Raw genomic sequence first — 14,996 nt, forward strand, 5'->3', positions numbered from 1 at the left:
CAACAACAACAACAAAATCTGGGCTCTGGATTTCTAGTAAATTCTACAAAACCTTCAGAGAAAAACTGACTTAAATTCTTAAAACAAAAACAAAACAAAACAACAGCAACAAAAGACTATCTTAAAACACAGAAAAGAATGGAAATTTCCTGAATTAATTTTATGAAGTGTGCATAACCTGATTCCAACACCATGCAAAGACATCATGAAAAAGAAATTTATAGACCAATATCCCTCATGAACAAAGATGCATACATTTTCAACAAAATCCTAGCCAAATAATCCAACAACATATTAAAAAATAATAAATCATAGGTATTATTTATATAAAAACTACTTATATAAAAAGTGGGTATATCAGATATGCAAAGATGGTTCAATCAATATAATCCACTACATCAGTAAACCAAAGAAACAGAACCATATGATCATATTGATTGATACAGAAAAGGTGTTTGACAAAATTCAACCACTATTTCTGATAAAATGCTCAATCAAATAGGAATAGAAGGGCATGTATACAAAACCAACGGTCATAATTAAAGGCATATCTACAAAACCAATGGTCAACATTACTCTCAGTAGGGAGAAACTGAAAGCATTCCTCTGGCAAACAGAAGATAACCAAAAAAAGGCTCACATGGTGAAAACCCACACAACAGAAACCCATAAACTAATTGGCATTAGGGTTAAGGTTACCAATTGTTCATGTGTGCATTTTTTTGTGTGTGCATTTATCATAGTGGAGTTTTTTCTGTGTGGGCTTTTTTTTTTTTAATATGCATTTTTTTTTTTTTTTTTTAGATATTTGCAAAGAAAAAGTCTGGTCTTACAAAATTCTATCATGCTATCTCCAGCATCGTTTCTATCACCATTTTTTTTTTTTTTTTAGAACTGAACAGGAACTAGACAAAGATGCTCTTTATCATCACTCCTGTTCAATATTGTGCTGTTAAGTTTTAGCCAGAACTACAAGGAAAGAGAGGGAAGCTAAAGAAGAACTAAAATTCCCTTTATTTGCAGATGATATGATCCTATACATAGAATACCCTAAAGACTCAACTAGAAAATTATTGGGACTCATTGAAAGATTCAGCATAGTGGCAGAGTACAACATAAATATAGAATAATCAGTTAAATTACTTCACATTGATACAGAAAGCTGTATAAAAGAAATAAGGAAAATAGTACCATTTACAGTTGCCACTCAAACATGAAATACTTAGGAATAAATCTAAACCAGAGAAACAAAAGGCCTATACAAAGAAAATTGCAAAACACAGCTGCAAGAAACCAGATAAGAAGTGCATAAATGAAAGAATATGTCATGTACATGGGTAGGAAGACTTGCTATTGTAAAAATATCAATACTACCCAAAGTGATCTACAGATATAATGAAATCCCAATCCAGACCCAAACACCATTCTTTATAGAGATGGAAAAATGAATCACCAACTTCATATGGAAAGAAAACAGACATCAGATAAGCATTTCTAAAGAAAGAAAGTAAGAGAACTCTCATTTTCCAATCATAAAACCTTCTACACAGTCACTGTAGCTGAAATAGACTGGTACTGTTACAATGAAAGACACATAGACCAATGGGATAGAATTGAGAACCTAGTAGAAAATACACAAAGGCTCAAAAGACATTTAATGGGAAAAAAAATAATCTAACAAATGGGGCTGGCAAAATTGTATATCCATTTACAGAAGAATGAAATAGACCCATATCTCACACCATATGGAAAAATGAACTCAAGATAGATCAGAGATCTAAATATGAAACCTAGATCTATAAAGATCATCAGTAGAAAAATAAGGACATGCTTAAGGACTCTGATAATGGCATAAATGCACTATCAAACAACTCAAAATAGACAAACAGAAGACTAATTAGATGATTAGGATCTCCTAAAAATTAGACACCTATATGAATAAAAATATTTCACCAAAGATTAAAAAGCGAACCTACAGATGGAAATACTGTTTTGGCAATTGCTTATCAGACAAGGAACTAATCTCTAAAATTTATAGAAAACTTCAACTAGAAAAAGACAAACAATCTCATTAAAAAATGGGTAGGGACATAAATAGACTTTCACCAACAAAATATTTAGGAGCCAACAAACATATGAAGGATTACTCATGATTATTAGCCATTTTTTTTTTTGTTGTTGTGTCCTGTTGAGTCAGTTCCCATGCATATTGAGCCTGTATGGGAATTCTGATTCTTTACAGGAGCAGAAAGTGAGATGCAAATCAAAAGAACAATGAGAGATGAACTATAAAAATATGTGGTACCAATCTTTCCTCCAAGAATACTCTGCTTTTTTATTGGGTTCAAGAGTCTGTTACAATGACCACATAGAACTCAGACACCATACTAGAGTTTTGGGGTTTATTAAATAAGTTAACAGGTTACAATCCAGGGTCAGAAATGCTCAGAACATGGGTATTCTAGTCAGCTGCTGATAAATTCCTATAGAATTCATCACTCCACCAAAAGCCTTAGCCTGAAGGCACTCAGCTTTAGTTCAGTGGGTCAGCAAATCTAGCTAACTCACTTTAAGTGCCTGGAGTTACCTCATTCTACATACAAGCTTCCTTCCCAAAGTCACTCAGCTTTACTTGCTCCGTGCCCTGGGGCGTCAACTGCTCTGTATCATTCTCTGGTTCTTGGTTCTGCTGCTGCTGTTTCTCTGCCACTCCAGGATAGCCAGACTTTGTCTCTCAGACATTTGACATATTATCGGAAGAACCAGTCCCTAGAGAAGGACATTATGCTTGGTAAAATGGAGGGTCAGCAAAAAATTTATATATTTTTGGGAACAGACTGACACCCACAGAAAAGAGGAAGACCCCCAATGTGATGTACTGGCATAGTGGCAGCAGCAATGAGGTAAAATGCAACACTTGTGAGAATTGCTCAGGACAAGACAATGTTTCATTCTTTTGTGCATAGGGTTGCTTGAGTTAGAACTGACTTGATAGAACCTAATAATAATATAATAACTTCTATTGAGTTCATTGCAACTCATAGTGACTGCATGTAAGGTTTTTGAGACTTAAATCTTTACTGGGAACAGAAAATCTTCTCTTCCTGCAGAGTGGCTGGTGGATTTGAACTGCTGACCTTGAGGTTAGCAATCCATCATGAAACCCACTACACCACGGAAGCTTTCTAGATCAAAGGGCAGTATATAACTAAAGACAAAATTCAGAAGGGTTGGGAAAGAAGTAAGATTGGAAAAAAGAAACACAAGGATGAAATGGAATAAGTGACGCTACACTGAGTAGATTGCAATCATTGAAAAGAAATGAAGTGTGTGATTTTTTTGTATGTACAATTGATAATCTGATCTGTAAACTTTTACTTAATTCACAATAAAAAGTTCTTTAAAAAAGAATGTATCTGAATGCATCTGTACTGAATTTTACATATAATGTTCAGGAAGATAAATGCCAGTTTTGAAAAGGAATGCATTACTAATTTAACCCTAACTGAAAGTTAAAATAATAATGGTGATTTAAGAGCAGTTGGAATTTATGCTGAGATTTACTCAAATTTTTTAAAAATAATTTTCTTAGCTTTCTGGTTCCAAATTTTTACATGAAAACAGTAATTATAAAAGCAAAATTTCCAATGAGAGGAAACTTTACAACTAATGTTTCATGCCAATTATTAGGTATCTAATACATGGTCAGCAGTTCGAAACTATCAGCTGTTCCATGGGAGAAAGATGAGGCTTTCTGCTCCCGTAGAGATTTACAGCCTCGGAAACCCTGTACAGGGTCGCTATGAGTCAGAACCGACACCACGGCACATAACAACACCTACAATTGAGGTTACGAGTCGGGCTGCTAATCTCAAGGTCCTTGATTCGAAACTACCAACTGTTCTAGAGCAGAAAGATGAGGCTTTCTGCTCCCGTCAAGATTTACCGCCTCAGAAACCCTAAAACAGTGCTGCTATGAGTCAGAGCCAACTCAGCAGCACACAACCACCACCACCATTTACTTCTTTAAAGATTACAGGCAAGAGAACCGTCCGGAACACAGTTCTACTCAGTGGAACATGGAATAGTAATATTGTTGTTGTTAAGTGCCGTCGAATCGATTCCGAACCATAGAGAACCTGTATAGGGTTTCCAAGGAGCAGCTGGTAAGTTTGAACCACCGACCTTGCAGTTCAAATGGCTTTGCAGTCTGATGCATTAATCCACAGTGACACACCTGGAGTAGTAATGAGTGGGACTCAAATCAGTAACAATGGGCCTTTGTTGAGATATCTACCTTGGATATAACTTTATGTGTTATTATTTGAGAACTTTGCTCATTAACTAATGAAAAACATTCATGCATTGTATATTTTACATACTGTCTGCCTCAAAGTGGTTTTAGATGAAAAGCGATTAGCTTTCTTTCAACTTGATTCCCATAATTCATGGAAAATATGTTATATTTACAGCACTGTAAGAGTCATTCAAATTTGTACAATGTACTTATGTTATCAGAGATTGAAAGTATCTTTTTATAGTAGCAGTTCAAAGCACTCATTTAAGAAGGCGCACAGAGTCCTGGTGTGGCTCTGTAGGATTATCACTTGACAACAAGGTCGGTTTGAATCGCAAGGTCAGCAGTTTAAATCTACCAGCCACTCCTCGGAAATGGTATAGAGGGCCCAAACTGACTCAACGGCACTTAACAACAACATGGATGAATATTTTAATGAGTATGTGCTTAGAGATATACAGAGAAACAGACATTGCTGTAGGGATATTTCAGTCAAGCTAAATGCATGTTATTTGTTTTTATGTGTTATAATAGAGACAGTCCTATAGCTTAATCAATGCTAGGAACACATGTTTTAAGAAGTGCATGTTTTTAGGTAGACTTGAGTATACTTAAGTTGGAGTTCATTATAATAGTCTATTTATTAGGGACTTCATTGACAATAATTCCTATATATTCTGTAACAATTTTGGAGCATCATCCTTAAGTATTTAATGTCTGATTTCTTAAATCATGTCATTTATTTTCTTTCTGTCTAGAGAAATTAACGAGATGGTAAACCATATATGGAAATTTTGGTTAAAAGTTTAAGCAGTGTTGTGACTCTTCATCTATTTTATTTTTTTCCCCATTACCTATAAGCTCAGTTGAATTGACTGTGTACTTCTGTGGTCATAATATGAAGCGCTGTTTAAATCAAATTATGTCTTACTAGTGGTAAAGGGCATTAAACCTAAATGTGGCTCTGACATTGATGGTAATACTTTCATGTGTACTAATCTTCTGTCTTTGTTATTACCTCATTTATAAGGCTGAGAAATAAAAGCAGTCTGAGAAAATGTGTACTATAAAAATCTAAACACTTTAAATGACATTTTAAAGCCATGCAGCCCATTTCAATGAACAATTTCCTAAATGATTTTTAATTCCTAAAGATATACTCACATATGGGATATTTACTTTTCAGTAAAGTTCTATCACCTTCACATGAAATAAGGACCCAGTAGTCATAGTCAAAATGACTACATGATTCATAAATTTTAGCTCATTATGAAGACAGCTATTATTTTACATGATATTTTATAGCTTATTTCTAGAAGCAATTATTTCTGAGTCTACTGTAATGTACCAAAATGATCATTGCAAAGGGCCAAATGCATAGATTTTTATTTTAAATTACTCATTGTTTCTGTTCTCTTCCATTTTTGCCCTGTAGCATTGCTTGACATTTCATAGAGAATGAGTTGGCACAGGACTGGAAAATATGTAATTATAAGAATCACCTGCTTTTGAATTTCCCATTATATACTAGTCAGGATTCAGGCAGACTTTCATAGGTATCTTATTTTCAATGAGAAGGTTCTTCTTCCATGACCTATGATTAAAATGTGGCATTTTGGTAAATAAACAGAAGATAGTTTCTGCATAATTCAGCTTCGAATCAAATTGGTGAAGCAATGTAAGTCTTTGACCTGTATCATATGCACAGTAGCTAAGTAATTGAAAATATATTTTAAGGTAAAAGTGTAGAAACCTTTTTTTTTTTAAATGCTCTCTAGCTTAAAACAGGTTAAGTGATAAAATGCAGCAAGATTCCTATTAAGAGAAATTTTGTTTCACTTAATGCTCCTCAAAGGAATTAAAAAAAAAGAAAATCCACTCCAACTACATTTGAATAATTTCTTCTCTTAATGACATATAACCATGAATGTAAATATTTATCTGTTTCTGTAGTATGATGGTAAGAGCAGGGATAGACTATGTTTCTTCATAATTGAAAGTGAAAGTTATAAAAGGGTTTGGATAATAACCTTATCTTTCACATTAATCTTTACAAATGCTTATGGCTAAATTTATGATATTCAGTTAGGCTAACTATGGAATTATGCACCCAGTTACTGATGTTAGTTTGTACTCTTGACTGGATACTGCAGAAATTAGCACATTTTTTCTTGAATAGTTTAGTTTGCATATGAAAGTATACCTAGAAAGGTATTATGTATATGTGCCTTATTTCTCTGCAATGTATGTATGCATTATATCTATATTATTCCAAACTCATGCATACTATTATTAAATAATATATAATCCACCCCTTGTCTGTCAGTGTGAGTTGCTGTGATTCTGGAATCTAGACCATCAGTATTTTAAATACCAGCAGGGTCACCCATGGTAGACAGGTTTCAGATGAGCTTCCAGACGAAGACAGACTAGGAAGAAGGAATGAAGAACTACTTCCTAATATTTAGTCACTGAAAACCTTATGAATAGCAGAAAACACTGTCAGATATAATGCCGGAAAATAAGCCCCTCAGGTTAGAAGGCACTCAAAATGCGACTGGCAAAGAGCTGCCTCCTCAAAGTAGAGTTGACTGTGATGACGCGAATGAAGTAAAGCCCATGGGAGAAAAGCCCGCAGGACCTTTAATTGCTGATGGGGCACAATTCAAAATGAAGAGAAATAGCTTTAAACATCCATTAATAATTGGAACAGGGTGTCATATTGAATTTATCAATTAAAAAATAAAAGTTTAAAAAATTATCAACAGAATTTGTTTTTCAAATAAATGGTTTTGAATTGTTCGTTTACTAGGAAGGTGCAGAGGTATTACTTTTGTATTTTATTAAGGCCTGGGATGGCACTGAATATGCATTGGGGTTGGCAGTTCAAACCTACCAACTCCTTTTAGACCCTATATAGGGTCACTATGAATTGGAACAAACTCGACAGCATTAAACAACAAAAACATGTCGAATCTACTGTTTCACTGTTTATTATATTCATTATCAGTAACTAATCTCCTGTAAAGATTTACACCCTCGGAAACCCTATACAGGGTTGCAATGAGTCGGAACCGACTCGATGGCACATAACAACAACAACAAATATCCAAATGCCTATTTCTCTCCATACAGTGTCTCTTGAGTGCCTTCTAATTTAGTGTCATTGATCCCCCCACTTCTACAGTTACATCCTTTTTGATGACTGTTCTGAGAAGTTCTCTCTTCCTTGGATATATGACATAGTAGACCTCCAACACCCTATTGAAAAACAATGCTTGGAATGTTGTACACATTCGCTCTGCGAAGATTTACTACTTTAATTCTGTATTTTAGACTGTCTCTTTGAGTTTTCCCCTCCTTTTCTAAAATGTAGCCTCCATGTTTTAATCCTCAGTTAATTTTTTCTCTGCACACTCTCTCACTTAAAATAACCTCAACTGGTGCCTATGAGTGACTCCATATATTGTTTTCCTGGCCCACGTTCTTACCTGCACTTCAGACATTTGTGTTTGGATATCCTGCCAGTGTTTCAAACAAAACTAGCTCAAAACAAAGCTTATGATATTCTCCAAATGGCATCTTCTTTCTTTGTTTCCTATTTTTCTCACAATATTACATTTTTAATAGTTGTTAAGTACCATCGAGTTGGTTCTGACTCACAGGGACCCTAGGGTTTCCTAGGAGCAGCTTGTATTCGAACTGCTGACCTTGTGGTTTGCAATCCAGGGCTAATCCCACAGCACCACACTTTTTCGTTGTCACTACTTTTTTTTTTTTTTTTTATCTCCTTCTAATCACTATCCACACACATGAAATTCCCATTTCAGCTTTTAGAAAATGTTATGAATTGCTCTTCCTTTCCTTTCCTTTAGCATTGTTATAAGTTTTGTCCCAACCATCTTAGTAAAGATTCCCCAAGAAATAGAACCAAAGAAAAAGATTTAAAGAATTAGTCATACCGTTGTGGGACTAAGGAGCCCTGATGGTATAGTGGGTTACAGGTCAGTAGTTCAAGTCCACCAAGTGCACTGTAGGAGAAAGATGAGGCTTTCCGCTCCTATAAGAAGCTCAGAAATCCTACACAGGGTCACTATGAGTCAGAACTGTCTTGCTAGCACACAATCAGCCATTGTGGGGGCTAGCATTTCCAAAATCCAGGTGACAGTCTGGAGTCTCCAGCCATTTTGTGTCTGAAATTAGTAGGCCAGGTTAAGGCTGGAGATTCCAGCAAGATATTTATTTACAGCCTTGAGGTAGAATCCTCCCTAAGGAAACATCAGTTTTTGCTCTTAGGTCTTAAATTGATTTGATGGTGACTTCACTTAGTGGAGAATAATCTGCTTTACTTAACATCAACTGATTTAAATAGCAATCACATGTAAATACCCTTACAGCAACATCTAGACTAGTGTTTGACCAAACAATTGGGTATTATGACCTAGCCAAATTGACACATAAAATTAAACATCACACCATCTTATACAGTATTATTACAGTTTACTTTCTCCATGAATATTCTTTAAAACCTTTAAGAGTTACCCATTGTCCTGACTGTGTTTTATGAGAATATTTTTTTTCAATCAAAAATGGCTTTTGTTGTTAAATTAAAATGGTACCCAAACAAATAAAACAGATTAAATATAGAGCTCTTTAAGATGAAAACAATTCAAGCTCTTGCTTTTACATCTTAACCTACACAATATTCCCTGGGCAGTTCCATGAAATTTATATGCATTATATAATACATTTTGAAAATCATTGGTTTATGTACAAAATCCTTATTTCACATTAGACTTACATTCATCCAATCTAATTATAACCTCAAAGTGATTCATGTAAATTTTTTGTGCTCGAGGCTCTATCATGTGTAGCACCCAGAAGGGTATTAAATCTCTTTTCTGATTCTTTAAATCTTATGCATATTCCAAAAGCAGTTCATGCACTACATCCTAGTTCACATGAAAGAATGTTTAGGAAATAAAAACTCTAGGTATCGTTGTTTGTATATATATACCTTGAAGGGTAATATTTTCTTTTGGTAAATTATTGTTGTTCTGTATTGAATTATCAATAAACAGATGTCACTGTTTTATACTTACTACATGTCAAATACCAAACTGAGTGTATATAAACATTCAGATAGAATGGGTACATATTATTTATTGCAGAATGTATTCATTAAGAACTTGAACCTAAGAATAAGATGCATGTGATCAAAATCAGTCCATTCTAAATATATTCAATTTTTTATTTTTACATTTGGTTTCTCTTAGGGCCTGCAAAATACAATCCTATTTTAAAGAATTCTTGCCCCATACCCTTATTTGTGAGGACATCAAAGCGTTTTGAAAATGTCAAAGAGATTTCTCCTGGCCCAGCAACATATGAGGTTTGTCAGTATTTTTGTCTTATCAATTAAACAAGAAAAAGTATTTTCAAAAAGTACTAAAATTATCAATACTAAAGTTATTTCTATAATTTTAGCTCACATTACTTACTAATAAAAATATTTCACCTAAGGAAGTCATTTGAAGACAAATCATGGCATTTTTAGAATTATTTACAAATATTTAAATTTATATATCAATAACTTCTACAAGTCATTTATGTCAATCACTACAACTTATAGAATTTACTTGTTCACATACATAAATCAGAATCCCAAGTATCATTTGAAGTTATGGATTTTTAGCAGCCCCAGGAGAAGTCCTGTGGAGCTATTCAAGTCAAATGTTGATCTTTTATTATTATTATTATAAACCTGGATGCTGTAGTTTAGATTTATAATGAAAAAAGGTCTCTTTTAATCTATGGACCTCTTGATAGTAAGAAGAAAGTTCAAATTAGCCTGCAGTATTTTAGAGCCATGTTCACAATAGGCCTTTATGACTCTTTGAAATTGAGGATGAAATAAGTATTTCATTGCACTAACTACTGAAAATGAAATATTTGGTACTGGAATATAACGATTAAGTTAAGAGTTAATACTGACTTCAAATCAAGATAGGAAACTGATTGAAACTAGGAAAAGCTTATGACTTATTAACTTTCAATTGGTAGAAACAGTAAAGGCACGGTCTTTGTAATAGTTAAGGTATAGTGTCAGTATTATCAATGGTCTAGTAGATAAAATGTTACCACCTCCATGATGAGATCTAATATAATGCAATTATCCCTTTTATGTGATCTAATGTAATAAGCTCTCATATGATGTGATTATCCTATGTGACATAAATTCTCATGCCTATGATGTTAATGTGGCCAGATGCAATCTACAGGATTAAGTTTATATCTTGAGTCAATTTCTTTTGAAATATAAAAGGAATGAGAAGTGAGCAGAGCCCAGAGAGACCTACTAAAGGAGTTAGGAATAGCCCTTTGGACCTGGGGTGCTTGTACTGTGAAGGTCCTAGATCTAAGGGAAGATTGATTCTAGACATATTAAGATCTCCAAGGAGAGGAAACCAGGACCTTTTCCCAGAGCCAACAAGGCAAAATCTTCCTCTAGATTTAGCACATTGAATTTGGACTTCTAGACTTTTAAATTGTTAGGATAAGTTTCTGGTGGTTAAAGCTATCCACTTGTGATCTTTCTGTAATAGTAGTATTAGATAACTAACAGTTTTGAAGGAAGTATTGATCAGTAAGCTATTGGTTTTAATGACAGGTATTTTATCTATTCATAGTCTTTCTTCAAGGAGCAAGTATTTCCTACAGGTAGCTGAGTTTTGTTTACTTGGTCTCAGAATTTTTTATTTACTTATGGGATACAAATTAGAATATTTATTGTAGCTTAACAATCTTTGTCTTTGTTTGAAGAATTCGGAGTTCAACCAAGACCATTGCTGAAAATGGCTTATCTGATAATCATGTTAAATCTTTAGTACAACATTTTCTTTTCTCCTTTTGTAAAATTGAATATAGTGGTATCTATGAATAATACATGCCAGTAAATCTAATTTTATTTGTTTCATTTTGTGATATCTTCTTGCAGGAAAAAAATAATTGTAAGCTTATAGCAAAAATCTCTACATGCAATTTTAGGAGATTTATTAACCTATGATAAATCACTTATGGATTTTAACCAAGTACTCCCCAAAGTCAATTTGAACTCCATGAGGCAGGCACTTGTTTAATTTTATTTTGTCAGTGTGTTAGCCAGAGACGCTAGCACGTATTAGTATATCAATAAGTGTTTATTGTACAAATTAATAAAATGAAAAATTCTAAGACTTTCTTCTCATAAAACACTAAAATTATCTAGATATAAAGATTTACAAACTGACTTAATTCTTAATGAGAACTAAGTTCTTACTGAGAATTTTATGAGAACACACACACACACATATATATAAATAGCTTTAATGGGTTTATTCTTTTTTTGAGTAAGTTGTCTGACCAAAAACATGAATGAGGGTCTTTCAAAAGTTCATCATAAAAGTAGAATTAAAACATAATGCAATTTTTACATAATTTTTTTTACCTCTTGTATTTTTAAGGTTTATATAAGATTTGATATTAATTTTTTGGAGCTTAAAAAATTGCCTATTTGTCAGCCTGGATTTCTGAGATATAATTGCTGACATCTGATGTATTTTGACTGAAAGCAGAGGATAACAGAAAGATGTCTACCTATGCTTTATTGACTATACGGAGACTTTTGATTATATGAATCATGACAAGCTATGAACAACATTGCGGAGAATGAGTATTCTGAAACACTTAGTTGTTTTCATGAGGTTCCTGTACATAGACCAAACTTTACTTCTGAAGTAATCACAGAAAATATTTCCAAAAATGAAGCCTATACATTCAAAGTTCAAACTGTGTCTTGGTCTATACACAGGACAAGAAAACACTGAATAGTTAGTTTAAAATTAGGAAAGGCGTATGCCAGGGTTGTATCATTTCACCATACTTACTGAGTTTTTATCCTGAGCAAATAATTTGAGAAGCTGGATTATATGAAGAAAAATCTGACATGAATGTGGAAGGAAGACTCTTTAACAACCTGTGATATGCAGATGATACAACCTTGCTTGATGAAAGTGAAGAGGACTTAAAGTATTTACTAATGAAGATCAAGGACCACAGTGTCTGGTATGGCTTGCACATCAATATAAAGAAAAAAACAAACAAACAAAAATACACCTCACCATTGGGCCAATAAATAGCATTACGATGAATAGAAAAATGACTGACGTTGTCCAAGATTTCATTTTTCTCAGATCAACCATCAACACTCATGAAAACAGAAGTCAAGAAATCAAATGATGTATTGTTATAAGCAAATCTACTACTTAACACCTCTTTAAAGTATTCAAGGGCAAAGATGTCAGTTTGAAGATTAAGGTGCACCTGATCCAAGCCATGGCATTTTCAATAATCTCATATGCATGTGAAAGTTGGACAATGAATAAAGAAATCCATAGAAAAAATGATGCATTTGAGTTGTAGTATTGGAGGATAATATTAACATACCATGGACCGCCAAGATAACAAATAGATCTGTGATGGAAGAACTACAACCGGAATGTTCCTTAGCAGCCAGGATAGCCACCCTTCATCTCTCATACTTTGGACTTATTATCTGGAGAAAAACATCATGCTTGTTAAATTGGATGGTCATTGAAAAAGAGGAAGACCCCCAAGGAGATGGATTGGCACCATGGCAGCAGCAATGGCCTCAATGATTGTGAGGTTGGCACAGACCAGGCAGTGTTTCCTTCTGTTGTGTATGATATTGCTGTCAGTCGGTACTGACTCAATGGCACTTCATAACAAAAACCTCAAATATTTCCAGAATCTCATCTTCTCCATTACTATATTTGTTTTTTACTACATCACTCTTTCTAAGGTTATTTCAGTAACCTTTTAGTTATTATTGTTCCTTCTATTTATCCTACAATTTATTTTCAACACAGCAGCCAATATGAACTGATTAAAATGTAAGTCAGGTCCTATAATTCCTCTGCTGAAAACCAACAAAAACACACACACACATACAAACACATACAAGATTCCATTGTTCCCCATTTTTCTCAGAATAAAGGTATCATTAAAAAAATCTAGTAGGTCACATACAATATATTTCATTTGTAGCATATCCTTTCTGTTCATATATACTACTATATACCCTCTTTTTCACTTAATTCAACTGCAATGTTCTTGTGCAAGTATGGCTTATTCTGATCTTTGAATGAGCCACACTTGCCTTGATTATAGCTTGTTTTCAATTCTCTACCCTAGAATACCTGCATGTATTTTTTCATTGGGACAAAATTACTTTATCTTTTTAGTCTCACTGTTTTATTCCCAGTTACTAAAACAATGTCTGTATATAGTTGTTGTTGCTAAGTGCTGTGGAGTTATGGTTTCCAAGGATAGATGGGTGGCTTTGAATCACCAACCTTCTGGTTAATAGTCCAGTTGTTATCCTACAGTGCCACATCAAGACTCCAGCATATTGTGGTGGTGGTGGTTGTGTGCCATTGTGTCGGTTCTGACTCATAGTGACCCAGTAAAGGGTTTCCTAGGCTGTAAATCTTTATGGGAGCAGAAAGCCTCCTATATCTCCCATGGAACAACTGGTAGATTCAATTTGCTGACCCTGCATTAGCAGCTCAGCTTGTAATTCATTATGCATACCATAAGGGTTCATCCAGCATATAGTACAGACCCAGTAAATATTTTTTTAATTTTAGAATGAATTAAAACTTGCTGAAGAAAATTAAAACAAATCCATGAGAGTCAAAAATATAACCAGAATTTGAAGACCATCTCCAGAATAGATGTGATGCATTAGACACTAATGACTGAGGACCAAAAAAGTTGTAATGTGGTACATGAGAGGACTTCCAATTTCAGCGCAGGGAAGCGGAGACAGTCAACAAAAGCTCCTCAGTGGAGGTGTGAAAAAGACAGAAAAAACGCATTGCCAGGGCAGTTCCAGAGGTTTAGATCTAATATAATAAAGTGGGAGGTAGCATTTTGGGTGCCCACCAGTGGAGCTATCTTACTGTGGCAGGAATAAACAGTGATTTCTGAATCAATCGGGACTGTGCCTGTGACCCCGTAGCCTGTGCAGAGATCAGAGGGTGAGGCACAGCCAGGCTGATACAGTGTGAAAGTCATGGAGGGACTTGTGGAAAAAGAGATGCGATGGCTTTTTTTATTTTTGTTTCCTCCTCTCCCCTGTTGCACCCTCTCTGACCAGCCCAGACATCTTCAGGCAGGAGGGATCATACCCCCAAAAGGGTCCAGCACTGTGCCCACAGGGTACAATTATACCATGGCACAAAGAGGAAAGCCCTGAAAGCCACAGCAGTCCCACAAGCTAATCTTTTGGCTGCATCTATATTTGTACCCTGTAAAATCCCAATATAAAAGGCAAGAGCCAACACCAACTATTATATAAAAAGATGCAGTCATTTTGAGAATTACACTGTGCATACACAGATACCTAACTGACCTCCAGAGATAAAAATTGTGAACAATCTTTCTTCTATTCATTTCTCAATATTTATCTGTGCATAGAGGTGGGGGCGGGTCCTGAGCTAGTGGACACTTACACCCACCTCTGGAGGTTTCTACTGTGCATGTACACTGACCTGCACAACAAAGGCTACTGGACAATCTACTATGGTTTTGCTTTTGTGTGCTGGTTATTGTCTTTGTTTTTATTTTGTTTTGGTTG

The 14,996-nt window shown here is 34.6% G+C and overlaps 1 protein-coding gene across 1 annotated transcript in view; it reads left to right on the forward strand.

Annotated features, from left to right (window-relative positions):
- LOC102811447 (sperm-tail PG-rich repeat-containing protein 2-like) overlaps window positions 1-9,832 on the forward strand; it is a 471,006-nt gene extending 461,174 nt beyond the window's left edge. Inside the window, 2 exon segments of the mRNA XM_006872962.1 lie at window positions 9,574-9,689; window positions 9,785-9,832. Of these exon segments, the coding sequence (XP_006873024.1) occupies window positions 9,574-9,689; window positions 9,785-9,832 (164 nt within the window).
- The last annotated feature ends 5,164 nt before the right edge of the window (window positions 9,833-14,996 follow it).

Source organism: Chrysochloris asiatica, unplaced genomic scaffold (genome assembly GCF_000296735.1).
Source record: "Chrysochloris asiatica unplaced genomic scaffold, ChrAsi1.0 scaffold00216, whole genome shotgun sequence".
Classification (NCBI taxonomy): domain Eukaryota; kingdom Metazoa; phylum Chordata; class Mammalia; order Afrosoricida; family Chrysochloridae; genus Chrysochloris; species Chrysochloris asiatica.